The sequence below is a fragment of the Perna viridis genome, chromosome 2, assembly GCF_037379345.1.
Source record: "Perna viridis isolate PV_CMFRI_1.1 ecotype Kerala chromosome 2, ASM3737934v1, whole genome shotgun sequence".
NCBI classification, from domain to species: Eukaryota; Metazoa; Mollusca; class Bivalvia; order Mytilida; family Mytilidae; genus Perna; species Perna viridis.
The window spans coordinates 55,407,589-55,424,143 of NC_142446.1; the positions used below are offsets into that span (position 1 = coordinate 55,407,589).

General features: G+C 34.2%; 1 protein-coding gene across 2 annotated transcripts; it reads left to right on the top strand.

Annotated features, from left to right (window-relative positions):
- Positions 1-752: 752 nt before the first annotated feature.
- Positions 753-16,428, top strand: LOC148626113 (collagen alpha-4(VI) chain-like). 2 transcript variants are annotated; one of them, XM_088569740.1, is made up of 13 exons: positions 753-911; positions 1,691-2,260; positions 3,384-3,950; positions 4,215-4,775; positions 7,448-7,465; positions 7,825-8,388; positions 8,831-8,860; positions 9,942-10,499; positions 12,711-13,274; positions 14,007-14,060; positions 15,104-15,280; positions 15,843-15,883; positions 16,350-16,428. In XM_088569740.1, the coding sequence occupies exons 1-13, from the start codon at positions 833-835 to the stop codon at positions 16,380-16,382; spliced, it is 3,816 nt and encodes a 1,271-aa protein (XP_088425866.1). In that variant the 5' UTR covers positions 753-832; the 3' UTR covers positions 16,383-16,428. The 2 variants fall into 2 exon arrangements, with proteins under 2 accessions (XP_088425866.1, XP_088425867.1); XM_088569741.1 differs by lacking the exon at positions 15,843-15,883.
- The last annotated feature ends 127 nt before the right edge of the window (positions 16,429-16,555 follow it).

Consider the following 16,555-nt stretch of genomic DNA (forward strand, 5'->3'; position numbering starts at 1 on the left):
TTTGTATTTACGTCATTTTTTCAGTGCAGAACATATGTACGCTAGAACATGATGTGGAAATCAGTGGGTGAAGCATGGTATGAAAAAGCCACCATTTTGAGGGTTTAATTTGACTAATCACATTTAGTTCAAGCGTTATCCAGTAAAGCGTGCTTTATTAAAAATTGTTAAAATGATAACCAAGTCTTTCACGTTGTGTTTTAATAATGCAATAAACAAATTTGTGAATACGTTATGTTACATTGTTATTAAAATCCTATTTCAAAGTCTAATTTGCAGAATTAAAACAAAAATCCAGCTTATCAATCAATGTTTCTTTTCCACTTTTGAACGCTCTGTTCTTGGCACTTTCTATGCATATTTTAACGGAAATCTGTCATCTTAAGGATGGGAATATTCAAATCGTAATTTCAATTTTCCCTTTTTATATGAATTTCAATATTGAACTAATGGCTTTTATTAGTTTACGGCATCAAAGTTGCATCAATTCACACTCCCTTTATTCTGAAACTCTCCGCTTTTCCACCCCGCCCCTTTTCGAAATCTCTGAATCCGTCTCTGGGTCAGAACCCAAAATTTCCATGTAGTGTGCAAACAGAAACCGGATCTTCGAAATCGTTATAAGAAATGATAAAGATACATAGACCGTTCTATATTGTGACCGTCAAAGGATACATGTTCCTGTCATTACCTGTTTGGTCTAACTGATATGGGAACGTACAGATCTACGTACAGGTACTATTATAATGATCAGGAGGTCTCTGTGGTCACATTTAGCTCTTATCTTTCCGGCTACTTTACTACATTATACTAGATAGGACAATACCATACAATGCACGTTCTGCCGACACTGTGTGTACTTTTCTCTTTATGTGTTATACATGGGTTGGGGCAATTTTCATCATCTTCAAGTAAGTATAGTAGTGAGGGTTACAAACCACGGATTTTCTGGGGGGTTAGAATAACCCCTTCTCCTTATGCCTGAAAATTGTGTTAATATAGTGCCAAAATTTGGTGATAATGAGCAAATGATAGCCTAGAATCCACCTTTTCAAAATCTCTTGGTTCTTACCTGAAGTATTCAGTGTAAGTAAGTATAGTAGTGAGGGTTACAAACCACGGATTTTCTGGGGGGTTAGAATAACCCCTTCTCCTTATGCCTGAAAATTGTGTTAATATAGTGCCAAAATTTGGTGATAATGAGCAAATGATAGCCTAGAATCCACCTTTTCAAAATCTCTTGGTTCTTACCTGAAGTATTCAGTGTTAGAAATAGTAGATTAGGTCGGTTTTCGTCTTTCGTGAATAGTTTCAATATTTATATTGGGACCTTCTAAAGATTGCTTTATGGTATAGGTTTTGCCCATCATTGAAGAAGTTTAATTGTTTGTTGCTTGGGATTTGGTGGATGACTGTCTCATTGGCAATGGTACCATATCCTATTTTTACATTTTTTACCTGTATATTTTGGTGCCGAGTAGAGGAATCAGAACAAGGGAGGTCAATGATCTTTTGATTTTATTTTAAAAATTGCCATAAAATGTGAACTTTGTTCCGTATCTGTTTAAGGCTACAAACCTAGCATTTTCGCTTTACATGCTGTAATTTCGAATCAAGCAACTGTGATCTTCTTTACAGTATTCCCATGAGCCATTAAGAACCTTACTAAATTATAAGTTTCCAATTTCAGACTGTCCGACAAAAGCTGACATAGTATTTGTCTTGGATGCTTCCAGTAGTGAGGGTAATACTAACTTTCAAAAACAAATCAACTTTGTGAGAGACTTTGTGGGCAAGTTTTCTGTAAGTTCAAGGTTAACCCAATTTAGTGTCGTGACTTTTTCTACAAGCGTCAAAAATGAGTTCTGGTTAAATGAATACCAAAGTAGTTACAGCCTTAGAAATGCATTGAGTCACGTGACATATACTCATGGAACAACAAATACACATCTGGCTTTAGATTTCGTTAGGCAGAACTCCTTCCTTCCCGTAAACGGTGGACGACCAGACGCCGAGAAGATAGTCATTGTACTGACTGATGGCCAATCGACAAGTCCCGCCAAAACCAAAACGGCAGCAGAAGACCTGCATCTTGCTGGCGCACAAGTCATTTCTATTGGTATAGGAAGTGGTATAGGAGCCCAGGAGCTTGAAACCATTGCCAGCGATAAACAACACGCATTTAAGGTCGCCAATTTCGATGCTTTGAGAACAATTGAAACACAACTGCGACAGGCTGCATGTCAGCCACCTTCTATAGGTAGGCGCACTTTTTGCATTGATTCTGCATATCGGTTGGCCTTAGAGCGAAATCATTTGAGCACACACTTTTTAATGGCTTTTTAGTTATATACCAGCGATTCAGTGAAATATGGCGGAGATGTCAAATTTCTTATCCCCGATGAAAAAAAAATCTGCCAGACGAACGAAAAGAAATTACAAAAAATTCTTGTCGACATCTCAACTAACAAACAAATTGGCACATTTTGATTTCGGTACAGTTCAAGCATATATAATTCCATTTCGCGTTTTCTTCATCTTATAAATGTTATTGGTTATCAAATGTGTATGAAATTAAAAAGAAAAAAAACACACACACACACACACACACACACACACAAATTGCAATAAATATTATCGCGCTTTTTAAACGGTACTTTTGTTTCCTCAATATATCATTGAAAAGTAAAAACTTATGATCGACTAATGCTTTATATCAACGGGTATCAATTTCAACTTCATCCCAATATCACGGTCATCAACTTTCAGCCTCGACTCGTGAGAAACTGCTTTAAATCAAATCGATTCTTGTTAAGAGTCGTATTTTTTTTTTAGAAATTATGACCATAATTACGCTCGTCATCAAATCCCTCTCCAGTATAGAAAGATCTGGAACAAACGGACACTTCCAAACTATTTTCAATTGTTCTGATAGTATTTTGTACTTTTTAGTTGCTATCACTCTCTATTCTGCCGTCTGTCCGTTCGTTTTCTAGTTATTTGATAAATCAAAATCGCATCGAAAAATTTATAATTAATTTTTGGTACAGTGTTTGCCATTACAAAAAAAAGAGCTCCTTATGCTCATTTAAATTGTATGTATTATTTTGTTTATTTTATGTTCTTTGTTGTGTTTGTTTGTTTTCCATGACTGGTCTTTGTTCCTGGATTACATTTGTTTGATTTCCGCTAGAATCTTGGTTCCCTTATTTACTCTTTTATTTTGAGATGGTTTAGGAACTTCATATCCACCTTTTGGGACTTTCAAGACCAAAAAGGGGATATGGGCGAATCATATCTATTTTTATGCACCATTTTAATATGCAGTAATTCTATTAATGTCAACGTAGTAAAATCCTATCATTAATACGATTTTATTTCAGTTTGTGCAAAGAAAAAAGCAGATATAGTATTTGTACTTGACGCATCTAGTAGTATAGGATCCTTAGATTATCAGAAGCAGTTAGAGTTCGTAAAGAACACCGTTAAACAATTCGACGTCGGACCACAGGCTACCCAGTTCTCCGTATTGTCATTTTCCGACAGAGTTTATAAAGAATTTAAACTAAACCAATATCCAACGAAAAATGGAGTCATTTCTGGAATATCTAAAATACGATATCACACAGGAAACACAAATACTCATTTAGCATTAAACCAAGTTGCAAATGACAGCTTTTCTTTGTCAAATGGGGGACGTCAAGATGCTGCACAGATCGTCATTTTTCTCACTGACGGCCAGTCAACCTTTCCACCGAAAACATTAACTGCCGCCGAGAATCTCCATAAAGCAGGTCCTGAAGTAATTGCTATAGGAGTAGGTAGCGGTGCTAATACAAATGAGTTGAACCAAATAGCTACCGACAGCTATCACGTCTTCCAGGTTGCTAATTTTGATGCCCTTTCTACCTTACAAACCGAGCTAGAAAAGACAGCATGTAAAACAAACGGTAAGACCTTTAAATTAATCAAACTAGCTTTTCAGACTTATTTTTACCAGCGTCGCCAAAGGCGGAAGCAGATCTAGGCTAGGAGTTATGCTCTTTAGAACTTAGAAATTTACAAAAAAAAATCAATCGTCATTGCAACTTCTCATAAACTACTTAACTGAATTTCATGAAACTTGGTATATGGGAATAACACCATATGTAGTTGTGCAAATTGTGTGGAAATTTTGATTGTCAAATATACTTACTTTATCATTGTTTTCCCAGAGTGTCGTGGTGTTAAAGCTGATATCGTGTTTCTGTTGGACGCATCCGGCAGCGAGGGAGCTAGTAATTTCCAGACACAATTGGAATTTGTTGGAAACTTTAGTTCTAGGTTTTTCATTGGTCCAGATGCTGTTCAGGTTGGCCTTGTAACATTCGCATCCAAAACTCAAAACGAATTTTGGTTAAACACATATTCAAATACAAGTGACGTTTTGAACGCTATACAAAACGTTCAGTATCTACAAGGAGGGACAAACACAGCAGAAGCACTTTATTTTATTCGGAATAACACTTTTACAAAAGCTCATGGAGCTCGTGATGGTGTACCGAAAGTTCTCATTGTCCTCACCGATGGACAGTCAAGTTCGCCACCAGACACCGCTATTCAGGCCGGAAAGATTCATCACACTAATATTAAAGTAATCTCGATCGGTATTGGGAGCTCCGTAAACAATGATGAGCTGAAGACAATTGCCTCTGATAATAGCCATGCTTTTACGGTTGCCAACTTCACTGCTTTAAAAGACATAGCTTTGGAACTTGAAAAACAAACATGCAAAGGTAGATAATTCATTTCTTTCATGATAATCTGTTGTTGAAAAACTGACTTATTTTTTAATTGCAAATTTATCCTTATTGCATATGAAAGGTTTTTCCATGTCCTGTGATTTTGTGGGGTTTTGTTTTTGTTTTTGTTTTTGTTTTTTTCAACATCCTTTGCAGATCTACTTACCGCTTTCTGAATATGTATCATATTGTTGCCTTCTCAAGCACATAGGGTATATTAGCTTTTATTAAAGCGGAGAAAAGGGTGATGAATCGTGAAACGGTCATAGTTCTGCGGAGGAAATTGAATACGAACCGTTACCTTCTGTGTACGGGGCGACGGATGGGACTCTTGTGGTTTTGTACTCAAAATTCAATTTTGTACAGACAAAAGTGTGTTTTGTTACAAAAAAATAAGTTCAGATTAACAAAATTTATAACATACTACAAATTTTAATTTTGTCTTACAAAGTAATCTTTCAGTGGACAAAAGTTACTTTTGCCATGACAAAATTCATATTTGTATCACAGACTTTACTTTTGTTCCCTAATATGTATATTAGGTAACAAAAGTCAAATTTTATATGCAAATTAGTTTAGTTTGGATTCCGTGAAATAATTTGCATACAAAACTGAAAAATATTATGACAAAATTAAATTTTGTCACAAAATTCAATTTTGTGTTTACAATTCTGTCATAACTAAGTCACTTATGCATGCATCTTAACACAAAATTCACTTTCGTGTCACAAAAGTCAATTTTGTTTGCATATCCAAAGGATTCTGTAAATTTGCATACATAATTGACTTTTGTGACACAAAATTGACTTTATTTGTTAAGTTTTCACTTCTGTCTCCACAAAAATTAATTTTAATTACAAAATCACAAAATGCTAACTACTTTAATCATTATTTTTACTTTGTCATTTAAATTCCATATCGGATATCAAAAGTCAATTTTGTATGCGAATAAGTTAAAGCTGCATTAGCTGTCAAATTTGTTCGGATTCGATTCTACTGAATTTTGCTGATTCAATGAAATAAGTTTGTAGTAATGCAGTTGAGGCAATAAATGTCGATAATACCTACAGAATATTATGAAAACAACCTTTTTTTTTCATCAGAGAAGATCGATAGCTCTGGTCTAATTATTTTTTCGCCATTACTTCCGAAGATTGCCGACAGTGCATTAACCAGGGTTAAAAATAGTTTTAAAAAATAACAATAACGGATACACAGGTAAGCACGTGTCTTGTTTTCATTTCATCTTTTTCTTGATTAGTTTTCAAATAAATAATGACCATATTTGAGCCACATTATATCACAATACGTAACTTTTAAAAGGATCCTTGCGTTATATTCGAACTTTCGTCTTTTGCGGTTTGAGTCCGTCCGTCTTCCTTGCCGTTGAATAATCATTTTCGTTTTGCAATCAGTTTTGTTATTAAAGAAGCGAGCCTCACAGCACATGCGCGAATTAAGGTCACCAGTAGTCACATGCATACCAATTTATCTAGGTCGATTTTTTTTGTCTTGCAAGACAATAAATATATAGACACGTATTTTATGTATTTAATGTATTTCATGTATGAATATCAAATGAAATTAAACAGAAAATGTAAAATTTAGTAGAAATAATTCAAAGTTAAGGTATATTTTTTTAATTTAGCATAGTTTACAACAATTTTATTTGTTAAATCTACAAAAGGGATAGGACACAAGTTTTACCAACTTATGAAATCTTCTCCCATCAATAATACACAATGCATATATAAGAACATTAGAACATTAAGGGCACGCATAAAATCATTATGAATATTAAAAAAGACAATTCTGAATTAGATTTTACTAGACGATGAAGAAGAAAAAAAGAAAAAGGAAAACAACAGAACATTGAAAAATTAACAAATAAAATAAAAATAAAATAAAATAAAAAAAAAAAAAACACCTGGTCCAATACAATGAAAAAATAATTTAAAAAAACAAGGACTATTTCAACAAAAATGAATTTAGTCATAACAAAATTGAAGTGATCATAAAACAAGTCTGTACAACATAGTTTTATACGACAAAATGATTTTGTTATGACATAATTCAATTCTGTGTACAAAAAGAATAATTCATTACAATTCTTTGAAGCACTTTCCAAATTACAATACATACTAATTGGCAAAAAGAGACTGGTTTTCATACTAGAATTTGGCAGGGGTGAAAAGGCTTTGAAGTAGCAAGTATATATGCGCTGGAGATACGGTTTGTTTTGTTTGTGTGTTTACTGCATAATAAATTGAAATTTTTGCCTGTCTCTCCCTTTATGAGGCCGTGAACCATATGGTCCAACTGTGCTTAAAGGTTTTGAGTTCATAAAAAAAATCAATGCAATCGGAACCGCACAAATATAATCAATGAAAACATTGAGATGGCAAAAAATGTGTCTGCGAAAAAAATTACGTCCTCCGTTTCAAGATCGCCGCTTAATAATGGCAAAATTCAAAGTTTTCTCGTCTAAAGTCTTTCTGAAAATTGTTATCAAGACATGCTGTTCGCGACTTTCTGAGCACGTGAGCTAAAATAGTGTTGTCATGTTTTTTTTGTTTTATTTTTGTTTTGCTTGTGTGTATTATCATTTATTATAAGTAACCTATATATTCTTTGTATAGACTCACTCGGTTCACTTTCTTTTTCAGACGAAAAGCCTTTATCGCGTAAGTATTTTGTTTTTGTTTTTTGTTTTTTGTTTTTTGTTTGTTTGTTTGTTTGTTTTAGGGGGGGGTTGCGGCAGCAAATGTAAATTTTCTCTCAGCGGACCTTGGCCATTTCCCAGATTACAATGACCTCACGAAGGGCTATTTAAAAACTGTTTAAATGTACGATGTTTTCATTATGCAGAAAATGATTGTTTTTTTTTACAAAACTTACAATAAAGCGAAGAATGAAACTGGGCGCAAGCGAGAATTTCCAAAGAAATGTATTGTTTTTCACATTGAGGAAATGTGATATTTTTGGGGGAGATTATTGAACAAAAGTAACTGTCTTAATAGGAAAAAAAACGTTTTTATTTTAGTTTGTGGAGACTCAATTGCAGATGTTGTTTTTGTTCTCGATGCTTCTTCAAGTGAGGGTAGTGCTAATTTTCATAAACAAGTCGACTTTGTGAAAGAATTTGTCAAACGATACCAGATCGGTCCTAACAACGTCCAAGTTGGCCTTGTCACCTTCAGTTCAAGTGCTCATAACATATTTTACTATGATTCCCACCCTGACCAAGCTTCGATGTTGAAAGCTTTGGATTCTGTGCCATACCAGTCGGGGGCAACTTACACGAATAAAGGGCTGCAGTATGTCAGACTTTTCCACTTAAGTGGCTACAGCCACAATCACAGACCAAAGGCGAAACAGATAGTAATTGTTCTCACAGACGGACAGTCCTCAAGTCCAACTGATACTGTATACCAAGCAAAACGTCTACACGACATGGGTGCACAAGTCTATGCCATAGGAATTGGGAACAATGTAAATACAAATGAACTTCAGAAAATCGCTGATAGTGCGCATCACGTATTTCAAGTCTCGAATTTTGACGCTTTGGATGGAATTCAACGAGAACTAAACCAGGAAGCATGTGCTCGTAAGCATTGTTGATATAGGTACCATAGGCGGATCCACAGGACCTTCTGGTGGTTGTGTCATCCCTTTATGTTCGAAAAAAATATGTTAATTGTATAGAAAAACTGGAAATCACTGCAGCGCCCCTCCCCCTTTCGGAATTTCTGGATCCGCCACTGTGTACTTTGTTATTTCTGATAGATTTGTCTTGTCACAAGAACGATTTTAACTTACCTCAGTGGTACACATTTACCACCGTTATATCAAGTCATTCCTTACTTTCACATTGTAATAAAAAGCAATGCTGAAGACAAAGGGAAGTCACGATGGTTACAAAATGTTGATTTACTGATTGTGTACATAGAAATAGACTTTCAGAAGAATAAAATTGTTGATAATGAATGTCAGAAAGTTTTATTACATAAGTTGCGCAAATTCATCTAAACAAAATCATTTTATTTCAGCTCCAACTCCTCCACCTACAGTTGACCCAGGTAAAATTTCTAGTTAATTTATCGATTTCGTGAATGAATCGAACCATGTTCATTAGACCAATTTATTGTGTTCAACAAATCGCCCCATAATCATTTCGTCCATTTGTATTGCGCATTCATTAAGTATATTTATCTCGTCCAATAAATACTTGTCAAACCAAATGAACATCATACCGAGATAAAATTTAAATCTCCAACGTACTGCTCCCACTTACCAATTGATATTTGAAGGGGTATCAATGAAGACTATTTCTCATTTCACGAATGAACTTCAATGCGACCCACAATGTGGTGGGTACAATGATTGATGTACTTCTGTGATCAATGTAATTAGATAATTCGTTAAAATTTCTGATATTTTTATTCCAAATCCAATTACAAAATGATATTTTCACGCTTGGAGCATAAAATTAACTGTCATTTTTTGTTATTGGTGTGTGCTTAACATAAGATTCAATTTAATGTGGATGCTAAACCCTAAAGTAATATCGAAATTACTTCTTATTCCTTTATGGACCGCTTCTTACATACATGTACATATTACATAACTCGTAAAATTGTGTGTATAATTAAACATGTGAAACCATGAATAACATTCTACACCATCATATTTAACAATGCTCATCAATTTCTTGTGTTCAAGTTTGCATCTACACAAGGAGAATTCGACCGTACAAGCTGATAATAACGTGGCGAAATAATAATGTGCGCGCAACTGAATAAGAACTTGATTATTTATGAAAGAATTACAGCTAATTGAAAAAAAAAGCAGTTCCAATTTCAATACTAATTTATGTAGGCTAGTGATTAATTTCAATAGCTCTCTAGTTGACAGCTATTCAAACTTAAAAGATAGTGTCAAAAAAATTATACAGATGTTCTGAGAAAGTTAAGTAGGACACATTGGTATAATGTAGGGCAGATCTCTACCTAGAGAGCTATTTAAAGTACTCAGTAACCTACCTAGATTAGTTTTGAAAATGAAACTAGTCTATTTCAATTAGCTGTAATTGAAATGGCAACTCCAGCGCAACATGAGTTATTGTTTTACTTTTTCTCACTTTCTGTATATTTTTTTTAGAATGCGGTTCAAATCCTGCCGATATCCTCTTTCTTCTTGATGCATCTGGAAGTATTACAAGAACAAACTTTAAAAAGCAGTTAGATTTCGTCCGTGATTTTGCTAAACAATACACAATTGGACCTAACAACATCCAAGTAGGTGTCGCCACATTCTCTACTTCCGTCCAAGAACAAATTCGCTTAAACCAATACAGCTCATCCACGGGTTTACTTGCTGCCATTTCTGCCGTTTCTCAAGATGGAGGTTTGACGTACACTGATGAAGGTCTTAAGTTTGCTCGCACAACGGCATTTACGCACGGTGGTAGACCTAGTGCCAGTAAAATTGTCGTTGTTTTGACCGACGGAAAATCTTATTCTTCCTACAATACAGTGTTAGAGGCCAATAAACTTAAAAATGTTCCAGGAATAAAAGTTATATCTATCGGTATTGGATCATCTGTAGATAAAACTGAACTTTTACACATTGCCTCTGATGGAGCACATATGTTTACCGTGGCTGGATTCGATTCGTTAGCTGCTATAAGGTCTGAGATCGCGTTTGCTGCTTGCAATAGTAAGTGATGTAAACCTCATTGAAATTGGCCTTAGGCCATATTAAAATTTATTTGTTTCCTCTCTCCCGACCCTACTTCATAGAATTAGGTAGGTAGATAGGCTACAAGATTTTTTTTCAAAAGTACATGGTATACGATCGATGCGAAGAAAAAAAATAAAAGCAGGAAAATGCAATAAAACTTTTGAGTAGGGATTAATTTCAGTGAGTGGGTAGGGGCAGAGGAAACAAGTTTTTGGTTTTGACCTTAAATTAAGCAAAAATACTATTTTCAAAATACAACATATGTTTAACACCATAATGAAACGCATGCACCTAACATTTATATACAAGTAATCCTGTCTAATCCGAACCCCGAATAATCCTCAGACTGTCTAAACTAGACACTTATATCAATTTAATTCTGTTTTAACCTTTGTAAACCGAACGCCTGTCTTAACCGGAGCAATTTTAAAAGGGGTTCGGTTAAAGCAGGTTTTTCCAATAAAATAATCAAAATTACGCAAGAAATGTTCAAGTAATAAGATTATAATTAATTAGCACTCCACACAAGAATCATGCAAAATGTGATTCATGGTTGGAAAGCCTACATATTTTTATTTTTGATATTTTGTTTAAAATGTCATAGTAAACAGAAAGTAGCATGCGGTTTTTCATACAGCCCATGTTCATAGGAGATAAAAATTATATAGAATGCACTGTAGAATTCAAAGTTAAGGGAGATAACTCTGTAAATGGCACTCAAATACAGTAGAATCTATTGTTTTTTTAATGTTGATTATCTCCTAAGAGCAGGCAGATATGAATGAATAATAATACAATTCACAATATAGACCCATAAGACAACTTCATTACAAAAATAAAAATATGTAGCCTTTTTGCGATGTATCACATTTTTCAGATTTTGCATGATTCTTACAAAGACTGCTACTTAATTGGAAAAATATGATCACGAGTGCCGAAGAACGCCTAGAATTAAAGAGTTTACGGAACGAGTGATCATATTTTTGTAAGTTACGATAACCAAATTGATAATCCTGTTTATTGTATAGATTTCCTCCATGACAGGTTATGTTGCTATAAGTCTAAAATCATCACTACGGAATTTTATGGCCGTCATCATGAACTCGTGGATCGTTACGGTGTATCCATCTGCACCATGAAAACTGATTTGCTCAACGTGTGATAGTTTTCCTTTCCTCTTTCGTCTACCCCGGACTTGAATTTTTTACGAGCAACTCGACGGGTGTTCCTAGAAAAGCAGAGGGCACTTTCCCTACCAGTGCACCTGGTCCATGCTCCCAGTTATTAGTGGAGTCCGCGTTGCTCATTTACTTTTTTTCTACTTTGTATGTATTATTTTAGTTACTTTTTGTTCTCTTTTGTGTTTGTCTGTTTTCGATGTCTGGTCTTTGTCCCAGGATTACGTTTTTTTTATTTCCACTAGAATCTTGGTTCCCTTGATTATTCCTCCATTATTCATTATATAGATTGCCTTCTTTATTCATTGCTATTTTCAACAGGAATTTAAAATCTTGTGAACGGCTGATTGATATTCGTGTTGTGACGTTTTGGCAGGAGAAAGCCCGAGAGTGAAATTACCGAATTTATTTCACTGTGTGAAATATCGAAAATGTTAACACTTGGAATATTCGGTAAATCAGGACTATCTAATATATAAAATGACTTAATTTGATTCCGAAAAAGACACAAATGAGGAAAATTAGTAGGGTGTATGTATCCCTACGCTTCACTAGAAAAAAATATCCAGACATAATGCCTTTTATCTATATGTAGACGGAATTGTGACAAAGAAAGCTAGACTTTTACTACAGTAGAAATTGACCAACTTTAAATTCATCAATTCTTGATGGAATCCAAATTTTCATTATTTAGACTAAATCATTTCTATTATTTATTGAAGACCACTGGGTGGCCTTAGGCTGACATTTTCATCCCGGTGGGTTGTCTCTTTTGACATATACACCATTCCTATTCACGTTATATTTGTAATAAAAACAATTTGTTAGTAATACTTGATAGAGCACACTTTCAGAAGTTGCTTATAAAGAGGAATAGTTTATAATGTTTACTTATTTACAGAGGAGCAATTTCTCTTTAATACTTATAATTGCAACAGTGTTTCTAATTAGGGACTGAAAATTTTTTTATCCGTGTTAAGTCTGTCATTTGAACTTCATTTTATTTCAGCTTGTGGATTCGTAAATAGGGCTGATATCATATTTGCCTTAGATGCATCAACAAGTGAATCACAAGTTGATTTCCAAAATGAATTGAACTTCATGTCTAGATTTGTCACTGATCTACCTGTTGGGGCAAACAATGTACAGTTTGGTTTAGTTACATTTGGATCCACTGCCCATAACGAGTTCTTCCTGGACCAATACCACGATAAACAGTCAACGCTCAATGCTATTCAAAAAGCTACCTATGTAGCTGGAACAACAGCAACGGGTGAAGCTTTGCAGATGATTCGACAGCAACATCTTACCCCAGCCCATGGCGCAAGAAATTCATCAAAACATTTTGTTGTGGTTCTGACGGACGGGGCTTCAACGGACAAAAATTTAACAGCCCAACAGGCAGCTCTACTCAAACAAGAAAATGTTGTGGTAATTGCCATTGGTGTTGGCAGTGGAATCGACAAAAATGAGCTGAACACCATTGCCACTGACTCAAGGCACGTGTTTAGTGCTCAAAACTTCATTGCTCTTCAGCAGATTCAGGAAGAGGTGAAGAGTGCCACGTGTGATGGTGAGTAAAACAACACGTCTACTTCCTTTTAGCAAATGATCTAAATTTATTTTTTTTAAAAATCGCAATTTTTGGAAATAAACCAAAAAGAAATCGGAGACTATACATGAGTTTTTTACCATATTTGTTTTGATGATAACATTTTATTTTTAGCCTTTTAACAGTTTTGGTGGTAGTTCGTCGATAATTATTTTGCAAAACTACAGAAATGTGGTCTGTTCCTGTAATTTACGAATCACTTTCGGTGTACCAATTAAGCGTAAATGTTTGTAAGAATCAATCAAAATTGGAAAAATCAGAAACATGCATGTCAAAATCCCACCGATCTGACTATATGATTTCACTCAAGGATGCTTTCTTTATTTGAAAAGACCATTAATTGAACTCTAAATAACTAGCTTTACGCAGAATCTGAGAAAAATAAGGTTTTTGACCAAGTTAACTGACCTTGAAATGTTCATTTTCAATGCATTTCAATGAAATTGTAACTCAATGGTCCAGCCTTGTCTGTTTTCCTTGATTCTGATTGTGCAAATAGTCAAATTACACTAACAAACAGATGTTTTTTCATACCATGTTTCTACCACTGCCTGATTCTTACAGATACTGACACTTAATACTTCCAGTACGGTTATGTTGTCTGTTTAATTCTCCTATAACAGTAAAGAATCTATACATTCGGTTTTTTCACTTATCATAGTTTAATATCATTTTTTTTTGTAATTTTTTCAGCATTAAAAACGACTTTACCGACAACTACGCTATCGACGACTGTGCCAACAACAGGTAAAAAAGTAACTGTTTTGTGCTGTTACAGTAATTTGTGATTGCAGGACCATTTGTATTATTTGTCTTGCAGACAATACCGGTGTTTTGACTATACTTTTACATGTTTTAGCCGCACGATATCGTATTTCTCACATATACTCGTATGCATATAGTGTGTCGTCGGCGTATACATCTGAAATTGACCGAAAATTATTTATAAGAGATTGATATCAGTATGAAATAATTACACTTAATAATGAAACTATATTGAGTTGTGCGACTGCCAATGTCAATATGGTTTATGAAAATAGTGATAGTATTAAGGTGTGCGACAGCTGAAGTCAGTTTTCTAGTGTATGCTACACACGCACATTGAATGATCTGTAAACGTTAAAAATTGTTAATGAATGTATTTTTATCCTGAATTTTTTGATACATACTTTACTCAAAATTCATAATTTTGAAGGTAATGTACAACAGCAAATATTTTTGGTAAAGTTAGATGAAAATGATGTAAAATATATACATTGTCAAGAACATACGCAAACCCATCGTCGGATCATACGGATAATGTGTATGTGGTGTGGACTGTACGCATGTATACGGTTCATATATACCTGTATGGTCTGGAGTATTTATGATATAATGACATGCATATCTGGTTTCGTCAAAACACATACAAATATACATGTTGTATAGGTATTGATGTTATAAGTATGATACGGGTTCTTTAATAAATTAGGCCAAATTAAAAAAGGTTCATATATGTTTCCTATTACTCTGTCTACCCTATTTTTCAGTTGAAATAGTTGTACTTGAGTTAAATTTTTGTAACTTTATAATAAGCACGGTTAAATTCAGAATGTTGCTCCCATAGCATCAATATAAAAAAGTATAATACAAAAAATGGTGTAATAGGAAACATGAATATTTTTGGTTTTTTTTTTTGCTTTATGTATCAAGAAACATCAAGACAGTGTGTAAACAGATGGAATGTGGCAATGTCACATGAACAAACTAATAAATATATATATATTTTTTTTTACAATTGTGACTTTTAGTAACAACCATTGAGCAGTTCATTGAAACACCTGTTCCTACATTGCCAAATATAGAAACACCAGCACCAAACATAGAGACACCCGCACCTACGATGCCTAATATAGAAACACCCGCACCAACCCAACTAAATCGTGAAACTCCAGACCCAAACCGTGAATACCCACCAACAACTCGAGGTGAGATTTAACACACAGGGCATATAATCAAATGCTGCATTCGGCTAATGCTGACGGAATCTGCATTGTCAACCATGAAAATTTTGATTCTTGGGTGTTTTTTTTAATGTCATGAAATACGAAATTTTCAAGGTACATACATAAACACTTATACCTAAGTGGCCACGAAATAAAAACACTTTGTTAAAAACCTGTATGACAGTAAACTGATTTACTGCATACGTACAATAAAGATTTAACACAAATAAAAATACTTTTTTTCGCCAATACTTAATTTGGCGATTCCGGATAGCAGTTTGATTTAGCGACTGTTTATTTCAGCGACTAACACTCTCTCTAACATGTATTCCATAATAAAGGAACATGTTAACAGCGATCTATTTTCGCGATTTTTTTTCTTGCTCACGAAATAAGCAAAAATAAATAGAAATAAGTTAACTTACAGAATCTTTCTTTGTTGATAAACCATCATTGCCACTAAAATTCTTGGGCCACCAGGTATTTTAACTCCTAGTAATAGATTCCGTCTTTTACTTATTTTTACGTTTTGTTTTAAAAACAGACTATACGGGAAATTACAACGAAAGACCAACAATCTCTGGGGTATGTTCTCTCAAAACTCCTTCTCCCGCTAATATGTGGCGTTTTTTTCAAGTTAAGCTGTCTTGATACAAAGGCATTATGGTTGTGTAAGCATGAGAAAGACGCTTTGAAAAAAAGCTATCAAGACGCATGGGGAATCGCAGACTTGTTTAGAATATCTGCAGCTGCCTTCTGGGATTTTCTGCTGCTTTTGAACTTTTTTCGTGTTTTTTACTTCATAGGTATATATTTCTATCTTCTTTTCTCAAATTTTTTAAAAAGTATATTTACCTTAAGCAATGCACATTTTTATTTACGTTTTAAACATGTGCATTCCATATTTGTCTAAATTTATTTATAACCGAATAGTCTCTACCAATAGAAGGCGAAAAACCAGCGTACCTTCGCACAAACACGGAGAAAGCGTGTAGTTTTTTTATGAATTGGAATAGAACTTTTTAAATGTGTGGTTTTTTTTTCTTTTCAGCAAAGAAATAGTCTCCCAGCAACATACAGATAAAAATAAATAAAAACCATCTGATATACACAAAAAAAAATAATAAAAATTGTTAGTAATTATTTTTTATACGTCTTCACTTGATCTCATTCAAAGTTGAGTAAAATATTTTTTTAGATATATATTCTTAACATAGTTAAGGCTTGGAACCGGTCATATGAAAACATCGACAAGCA

Coding starts and splice junctions, on each gene's coding strand:
- LOC148626113 (XM_088569740.1), top strand. CDS start 833: ATGCACGTTCTGCCGACACTGTGTGTACTTTTCTCTTTATGTGTTATA. Junction 3,951..4,214: donor GACAGCATGTAAAACAAACG/GTAAGACCTTTA, acceptor TTGTTTTCCCAG/AGTGTCGTGGTGTTAAAGCT. Junction 10,500..12,710: donor CGCGTTTGCTGCTTGCAATA/GTAAGTGATGTA, acceptor ATTTTATTTCAG/CTTGTGGATTCGTAAATAGG.